The sequence below is a fragment of the Brachionichthys hirsutus genome, chromosome 11, assembly GCF_040956055.1.
Source record: "Brachionichthys hirsutus isolate HB-005 chromosome 11, CSIRO-AGI_Bhir_v1, whole genome shotgun sequence".
NCBI classification, from domain to species: Eukaryota; Metazoa; Chordata; class Actinopteri; order Lophiiformes; family Brachionichthyidae; genus Brachionichthys; species Brachionichthys hirsutus.
In genome coordinates, this window is record NC_090907.1 from 12,682,941 (window position 1) to 12,692,667 (window position 9,727).

The 9,727-nt window shown below is 40.5% G+C and overlaps 1 protein-coding gene across 1 annotated transcript; it reads left to right on the forward strand.

Annotated features, from left to right (window-relative positions):
* Positions 1 to 4,434: 4,434 nt before the first annotated feature.
* LOC137901830 (solute carrier family 2, facilitated glucose transporter member 11-like) lies at positions 4,435 to 9,247 on the forward strand. The gene is made up of 12 exons (XM_068745874.1): positions 4,435 to 4,455; positions 4,939 to 5,037; positions 6,222 to 6,382; positions 6,467 to 6,591; positions 6,732 to 6,861; positions 7,098 to 7,246; positions 7,713 to 7,900; positions 8,027 to 8,137; positions 8,400 to 8,501; positions 8,569 to 8,644; positions 8,726 to 8,853; positions 8,945 to 9,247. Exons 1-12 carry the CDS (start codon positions 4,435 to 4,437, stop codon positions 9,245 to 9,247), a joined length of 1,593 nt encoding a protein of 530 aa, XP_068601975.1.
* The last annotated feature ends 480 nt before the right edge of the window (positions 9,248 to 9,727 follow it).

Consider the following 9,727-nt stretch of genomic DNA (forward strand, 5'->3'; position numbering starts at 1 on the left):
ATGTGACACTAAGAACATTGCCAACTGCTTCCACCTTCCGAGGACAACATGGGTCATGAAAGCCTCTGGAGATTCTGAATTCAATGGACTCCGAGTTGCTCTGAAGACTGGTTGATGCCCTAATCTTCAAACCTGCTTCACACAATCTAGCATAAATATATAGGCCTGACACGGCTGCAATCTCAACAATGTAATGAGAACCCTCCTCCAAGAGGAGATGCTGCAATCACACCTGGGAGATAAATCCAAATGTAGCGTCGGGCATACGGGGCTAAACGGTCCGACCATTGCCGACAACGCCACTTTAGGACTTGCACCTAAAGATATAGTTTTAATTTGTTCCGTTGGTCCCAAACTCATTTTAGCGGGTTTCCCCACCCACAGGTCCGCTCACAGTGACGACCAGCACGGCATTAGGAATTCAAAACACTTATTTACACTCTAAAAACAAAAGAAAACAAATGAAAAGGAGAGACAATGCAGTGACAGTCTATACGGCCAACCTGCCTTCGAGACGGGGAAAACACAAAATGAGGACCTCCGGAACGAGGGAGGGGAAGCACCTATATACGCCCCCCCCAATCAGTGGTAAATGGGCCACAGGTGCTCCCTCCCACACCTGCCTGCCTAATACACAAGCAAACTATCTGCTATGTATAAGAACAGCAATCACGTTCTAGGTGGAGGCTGGGTGTGACGTAGGGCGGGTCGTAGCTCTCCAACCAATTGGAAAAGAGCTGTACTGATATATCAAGAAAAGACTGTACCATTTTACGCAAATTCCCAACAGACATTTCTGTAAGCAAGACCGTGAACTTTATGACCTCCCGCTAAAAGAAATCAGGTAAGTCAGTAAGTAAGACTGTATCAAACATGAACTGTATTTTAGATATTATTTCTCAGTTCAGCATATTACAAGAGGCATTTCAAGAAACACGCATTGTTACATTTTAATTTTTAAATACAGCACTTGTGTCTGAGAATATATAGTTTGTCTACATTATTGTCATACTTTATCCTGTCATATCAAAGGAACGCTCTTGATTTGTACATGTGAATATTAGTATGAAAAAAGTACAATTTGTCAGATTTGTCTGGATCTTGTTTTTGAAGGTACCTGTAGTGTAGTTCTTAAATTCATATCCAGGCAGCAGTGTTTTAGGTTTTAATATGAGACAGCTCTTTACATTCGTTCAGAAACCACAGTGACCGGCCATTGTTAGCTTCTTGTGTTTTAAAAGCGATGTTATCTGTGTATATGGGCCCTTCATCACCAGGAGCCACAGCTGTCTTAGATCCCATTGCCTTTTTTCAGTGGTTCGTAGCTGATTCCTCAGCCTTCTTCTCCACTTGTTGTCCAACTCAAACATACCTGGTTCGACGTCGTCCATAACTATATGTTAGTTGTTGTTTGTCAGTCAGATATGGTTTAGATAGATGCTGACTGTATTGTCAGGCAAATATTTAAAGGAGTATTTTTACCTCCGCCGAGGCGAGGCGGGGGTTGTGTAATCGTCGGCGTTTGTCTGTCCGTCCGTCCGTTAGCAAGATAACTCAAAAAGGTCTGGACGGATCTTAATGAAATTTTCAGGAATGATCCAGAATATCTTGGTTGATTCTTGACCGATATTTATGAATTTGACAGTTATGTATGGTGGGGACCTCAATCTTACCATTGAATTTCATCTGGATTTGATCCAGAATGGGGTCAGTAAAAAATATTTAATTTTAACATTAAAAATCCCATTTTACAAAAATTGAGCGGCTCATTCCCCTCATAATTGGATTCACACATGATGTGGATCATCATCAAAAGGTTCTAAATTGTTCTTGGTACAGGTTGAACCTCCAAAATCCGGAATTCTGTAAATTCGCAAATCTACAATCAATCCTAATTTTAATTTGCAGGAATAATTTACATTTCGCGGCCGGAATAATGTAAATTTGCCGGACTGACGCGGCTGACGCTGTCCTCTGTCTTTGGGAGCGCAGGGAAACTGGGTCCTATTCAAGTCCCGCACACGTTTGGTGCAGAAAACGTGGGGTGTTTACACTGTTTGTCTATAAGAGTTCTGTAATATTTGCCCCTAAATATGGCTCCCAAGCAACCAGGAAGTGATATTGTTGTTAGTGAAGCTAAGAAGCACAAGCATAAGGCAATATCAGTACAACAGAAGGTGGACCTGTTGAAAAAGATGAATAAAATTTGAAAAGCAGTGATTTAGATGCTCTAATGAAGTGGTTTAACACTCGGTCTACCAGAATTCTGCAACTACTAGAATGACCAGAGCAGTCATTTTGACTGCTCTGGTCATTATAATCTGGATTATTGTTATAATGATCGAAGAAAAAATACGTGGAATAGGTAAAATAAAACATCAGGCCACTAAATGAAAACTATAATGATCGAGTGTTTTATTTATTTCATTGACGCAACATAACGTCTCTGCAATGACGCACGCCAACTGCAACAATTATCCCTGTGAAATAAATACAAATGTTTCCTGCTTTCAGAACAGGTTGGAGTCATCAATAGACCTTAACAATGATAATTATTAACTATTATGAACATTACAAAATGCTGTGAGGGCGGCCAGCCAGCCAAAGACACTCTGCTGTTGCGATGCCAATTTGCTTTGCTTATGGCTCACAATCACTCACAGTGAACACAGGTAACCTGCCCCCCCCCCCCCCCCCCCCCCATGTGCAGCTCCCACGCACGTGACATTTGACACAAGTATCCTTTTTCCTTACAATGTATCTTGCTTTCAAAACAGGTTGGTGTCGTCATTAGACCTTAACAATGATAATTATTAACTGTCAGGTTTGTGACACTGTTAAAGAGAGAAAATCAGAACCAAGCCCGAAGATTCACAGCAATAACATATGTTTGACTTCCGGCAAGAAACGAGACTAGTATTCTTTCTCCCAGCAAGGTAGAGTGGAGCTGCTCTCTGGCCGTGCCATCGACTCTCCCAGCAAGGGAGAGTGGCTGCTGCCAGTGTCATGGTTATGATGTTGAGTGATGTAATTAGAATACAGTAATGCAAGTGCTGCGATTAAAATATGGTTCATGCTTGTTCACGTTACATAGGATAAGGAGTGTTTAATTATTTTCTTATAAACTTTTATTTATCAGTTATAAAAATACCATTGCAGAAGTTATGTTTTAAGCCCTGATTTTGTTCCTTAATTTCTGTCAAACCTGTGATGTCTCTTTAATTTCTGTGTGGAATCTGCGATGAATGTACTACACAGTGATCGATTCACGTACCACAGAATATTATAAAATGCCGGAGCAGGTATACCATGCAGACGAAACTGCGTTATACTGGCATAGTCTCCCGGGTAAAACCTTGACCAAAGACTATGCAGGGTGTTTAAGGGTGCTTATTTAGGGACCACCTCCTGTAGTCTGGAATTTTCCGTATTCCGGCAAGCCTCGGGTCCGGAAGTTGCCAGATTCGGGAGGTTCAACCTGTATCTTTATACACCAACTGTTACTACCCCAGCCGTTTAATCGGGAGCACGTGTGTTAATAATGTTGCACTGTGCAGTTGTGTTTTTTGGCTCCTGTTGCTGTTTTTCAGTGTGATTGAGCGCTCTGTTTCCAGCACCATCTTGGCCAGGTGACAGTCTCCACCTCCTGACGGGCAGATGGTCCCCACACAGCTGCCTTGAATCAGCTGATATCAAAGAGCCAGCTAGCTTAATAACCGCGCCCCTCAGTTGTCCTTGGCCTTGCACCTCTGCACTCTGTCCTCCTTGTTCGCATTTTGCTTGATATAAGATGTTGTGTCGTTAGCTTGTGTGAGTGTTAGTATATAGGGGATGTAAACACCGACGATTACTCGCCTCGGCGGAGGTAATTAGGAGGGCAATGAGCTGCTCAGCAGACGTCTGTGCTCTCTGAGTGCTTTTCTAGTTTTATGATAACTTGCCTGGATGCTAATCTACTTTCAAATGCAAATTGCATCTCTAACCCAGCATTGGAAATCATGTTGAATTGTGACTTGAATGTTTTGTTACATCCCTGCTATGAACTGTGCCGTTGTCTAAACCAATATGTCCTTTTTCTTACATTGAATAGTAGCAGAGTAGAGGGAGAAGGAGAATCTTATTAGCATACCACAGAGGCCGTTTAAGATGACTTATCTTGTTCGTGTCAGCAGCCTCATCAGCCACCACCACCACCACCAGTGTCTAAACTAAATAGGGGGCTTGGACTTGCTGCTGCTCGGGGAGATGTCCTTAAATCAAATCTCCCTTGAATGTTGAAGTGTAAAAGGCTTTCTGATGGACTAAATTCGTATATATTATCTGCTGTAATAAACAATTCTCTTTATTCACCTTTCTCTCCTCCAGTTAAAAGTACAAGAGGCAATTTCCTCATATGTTGTGCAACTAGCATCTAGAGATACAGCAATGGGGGAAATGGGGTGCAAGTTAAAAAAGGTAGGTCAACAGTATAATATTATGTGATGTGATTATGCATGACAATTATTTAGGAGACATTTGATTCGGTTTTATGTGAAAGGCCACCTGAAGTCTCAGCCTAAACACTAACATACCAGCAGGTGCGGGAAAACTCAGCACGATTCTACGGGAATGCCAACTGAAATCTAAACTCAGAATTTGAAACAAATGTAAAACAAATGTAATTTAACCCACTTCCACTGCACAATTTGCATGCTGTCTTTGTATAGGTCAGGCCAAAAACATGCATTTTTTAATAGAAATTATATTAACAATAAATTCAGCTTAAATCCATACTATGTTGTGCTGTTTCATTGAATGAGGCATCATCATGTGGTATAGAAGATGTATAGATGTAATTTTTGTCAACAAATGTGTAAACATACTTGTAATAAAATATGGGAATTTTTAACCATTTTGAAGCACCTAAATAGATGAACATGTATTCATGTTACATTTCAGATGCAGTACTGGAGACTTTATCTGTTAGTATTGGTGTTGGGAATTGGCGGAACATTTCAATATGGGCTTCAAATTTCTATCACCTCTTCTTCAGCAGCGGTAAGGTTTCTATTAACTTTATGGAAAGCTTTTGGCAGAAGTTAAACATGAAAACTGAATATAACCTGAAGACTTCTGTCCACCCAGTTACGTATGTCATATGTACAGTAAAACTTTAGTGTCATTACACACGGTGATGCAATGAAATTATGCAGGCTCTCCACAGTGCTAGTGTGTCAGACTAAAGATGCAAAAATCCTTGCCACTTGACCGGGGTAGAATTCCCCACATTCTTTGTACTAGGTGCGTTTACATGGACACATTTAACCCGGTTAAAATCCTGATCGGAATAAAAATGCTTCATGGACACACCTTAACTGGAATAATCTAACCCAATCCAGCCTGATCCGGTCACAATTCTATCCCGATCGAGAGCGGTGGTTTATACCGATTTGTAACCCGGTCAGGGCGCATGAAAACACTTATGCGCATGTCTGTGACGTCAGCTACACGCGCTGCTGCTATTCCCGGAAGCTAGCTGAAGCAGAGCGAGCGAAAAGCACGGCGGGCGGAAGACAGAACTGGTCACTATCTGAGACAAACATGTTGCCGGAGACATTAAAGGAGGAAACTAAAAGCGCAAACGGGGAAGACGAGCGAAATAACGCTGACGTTTCAGGCAGGAAAGCGCGGAGCGATGATTTGTTTACAGCGGAAGTTGCTACGCTACGCTTCTTCTTCTACCATTTCCGGTGCTTTTGGTCAAACTGCGCATGTCAGAATATTCTGTTCCGATCAAAAGTGTGATGCATGAACACGCAAATCCTAATCGGATCGGATTTATAGGGTCCATGAACACGGCGCATCGGATCACAATTTTACTCTGAACGCTGATCGGAATAAAAAAAATTTGTCCATGTAAATGCACCTAATGTCATTGCCAAAAGAAAATTTGCTTGAGACACTGGTATTTTTTTATAGAATACACATCTTTGTCAGGTGACCACAAATCTCTATATGGAATATATAACTGGATGGGTGCAATGTCAGTACAATCGAGACCCAAGACCTTGTTTCTATGTGCTGCAATTCTTACGACAGGCTTGAAAATTGTCTGAGGAACAAAATTCAATGCAATTGTTAAATCTCAATTTGGTTTTTGTCAAATTTCTGTTTTTTGCAAACATATTTCTTGTTGCCATGAAGGATGCATTAAATAATGCAGGATTAACTTTGTCTGGCAGCACTTTCAGAAATTTATCAACGAAACATGGATTTTGAGATATGAAGTTCCAGTGGAGGATTCGGCCAGCCAGCTCATCTGGTCCTTCATCGTGGCAATTTTAAGTATTGGAGCCATTGTTGGCGCGATATGCAACGGCTGGCTTACTGTCCATATTGGACGGTAAGATAGACAGACACACACACACACATACAACCAATATAAAATGTCAATTCATTTAATGACATGTGTCTTTTGATTTTGCAGGAAAAAAACTTTATTGATCAACAACATTGTTGGAGTTGTCGCTGCTCTTCTCGTGGTCTTCAGTCGCTTGGCCGACTCTTTTGAGATGATCTTGGTGGGAAGATTTCTATTTGGATTTAATTTTGGTAGGTTGATTTTGTTCAGTGTCTTTATGGCTGCCCTGGTGCTGTCGACGCGCTCTGTGCGATTGCACTGACAAAAGTTCCCCGTCTAAAGGTGTTTCTGAGATTGAGCTTCCTGACGTTATCTGTGGTTTTCTTCACAGCTAATGGTATCAATACGCATGTCATGTATATCGTGGAGTCTTCTCCAAGGCAACTTAGAGCCCTCCTGATTCTCACATGCTCAATATTCCTTGCATTTGGAAAAGTCGTGGGCCAAATACTTTCCATCAGGTAAGAACTAGGTATTGGCACAACAAAACAAGAATTCAATGCAATTTTGAATATAAAGAATAAACTATCCTTAAAAATAACATCTCACTCACAGGCCAAAATATTCTTCTAACTTTTGGACATCCTCTTACGAAATCACACAAAGTGAATTCACTGGACAATCAAAATTATTTTATTTAGATTGTCTATAGGTTCGCTCCATATCATGTACTCATGGTCTTTTGTACACCATAAAGGCAGCTGCTGGGCAGAGAACCATTGTGGCAATATCTCTTAGCTGTTGGTGCTATTCCTGCCATCATACAGTTTGTGGGATTGCTTTTCTTCCCTGAGGCACCTCGATACCTTTACATTAACAAAGGAGATAGTGACGGAGCTATTAAAGGTAAGAGGACAAAATTTCACATCTGCAATTATAAAGATGTTTATCAAAGTTGTATTTAGATGTTCAAGGAGGGAACTTTAAATCTGAAGTTTTCAGTGTCAGATGAAATGCCCTATTTTTGGTGATGATTTGGGTCAGGATGTAGGAATATATTCTCATGATATGAGAGGGCAGTTTTCACCATAGTTCCATATCACTTTGGAACTACACAAAGCACATTGATATAACATTTTTAGCACACACAGTACAAACTAAGATATGTCAAGAGCATCACCACAATTTAATCTCTACTGGGATATGCTATCTTTGGTGAAATGAAAATATATGTATTAATTATTGCAAACAGACAGATAAACACACAAACCAAATGAATCACAGAACCTCCTTGGTTGAGATAATAAAATAACTAAAATCTTATCTTAAAAATCAAAACATTGGTTAACATCTGTTATCTTATGTTTAAAAGCCCTCCAGTGGTTGTGGCAGGAAGACGATTTGAAGATAGAGCTGGAAGACATGGAGAAAGACAAGGAGAATTCACAGGGACAGATTAACAAGAGTGTGAAGGACGTTTTCACCTCTCAATGTGTGAGATGGCAGCTACTGATGCTGATAATCCCTTGTGGTGCCAATCAGCTGTGTGGATTCAACGCTGTAGGTTCAGCTACACACACACACACACACACACATAGTATATATATACAAATATACATACACACACATACTTATTTATGCAGCATGTTTTATTTAACAGCTTTGTGTATTTATTTCCCTATCAAGCTATATTTCTACGCCTTTGACATCTTCCATGAGTCAGGAGTGCAAGAGGACCAGATCCATTACTTTTCCATTGGTATTGGAATAATTGAGTTCTCTACCGTAACACTGTCTGTAAGTATCTTTTTAAAATGCCGAAAAGCTGATAAAGAGTTTACATCTAAACATGTAGTTCAAATATGTTGTACAAAATAACCCTTGTCCTGGAAATGATAAATCTGACTGTGGGAAGGTGTGCTGTATAAATGTTCCCATCTATGTTGTAAATCAATTTTTATAACAACTTTACTGATTCAGAGACCTGTTCATTGAAGAACTAAACATGCTGACTGAATCCGTCATGTCTGTTCATCTTTGCATCACTGCTGTGTACTAGTTACTCTACATAGATCGAGCTGGCAGGAGGAACCTGATGGGTTACGGCTATCTGCTGATGGCTGTCGCCATGTCTGTACTTACAGGGACGCTTTCTTATAAGGTAAGAACACGAATGCTTCTTTTCCTAGCTCGTGTTCTAGATCATTTACACGTCTCTTTTCATGCAGCATATAAATTCAACTATACCGAATGTGAACATCGGCTTGATCTTTTGTACCATCGCCATTTATGGACTTGGACCTGGTGAGTTTTGGTTGCCTGTCAAAAGATTTAATATTGATTGATGGTTTTTCCTGTATAAACAATTGTTTTATCTCCTTACAGCTGCAGTGCGTGGCGTTCTGCCAAGTGAACTCTTCCTGCAAGCCTGGCGTTCCTCTGCATTTGTGATTATTGGGACTGTCTCTTGGGCTTCATTATTCCTCGTCGGGATATCTTTCGGCTACATTGTGGTGAGACACCTGTTGTCATATACACACGATAACTCCATCTAAACGTCATGTCAGCAGCTTCTTCTAACTCTATTTGACTTATTCTGTACAGGATGGACTTGGCCAGTATTGCTTCCTGATTTTCGTGGCTTACTGCGTTTTCAGTGGAGTATTTGTGCTCTATTTTCTCCCAGAGACAAAAAGAAAGACGATTGTTGAGATTACAGAGGACTTCCAAAAACTGAATTTCAAGAATCGGGTCAGTGACGATAATGCCACTGTTAATGTCACTACTGTTAGTGCCAGTATTGACAGTGAGAGTATTGACACTAAGAGTACTAACACTAAGAGTATTGACAGTGAGAGTATTGACACTAAGAGTACTTACGCTAAGAGTGATGACACAGAGTACTAAGACTGACAGTACTCTCCCTGATGTTAAAGTTGATGTATGATACTTATTTTTGCCTCCGCCGAGGCGGGAGGTGACGCAATCACTGCGTTGGTTTGTCGGTCTTTCTGGCCGTTAGCAAGATAACTCAAAAGGTTCTGGACGGATCTTGATGAAACTTTCAGGAAATGTTGGGAATGTTACCAGGAACAGACGATTAAATTGTGGTGATGATCCATAAGAGATCCTGGATTCTGGATCACCTTGAAATCTTTTGAAACATTGCAGTCAATGGAGCTTCAAAATTTGTTCCTAAATATCCCGGTTGATTATTTATTGATGTTTATGGAATTTGACACAATATTGTAGGGTGGGGATCGCTATCTCACCACCAAATTTTATCTGGATTTGATCCAGAATGAGGTCAGGACAAAATATAAAGTTTTTACATTGCAAACTCCCTTTACAGATTTAAAAATCTGTGAAAAATACACATCAACTCTG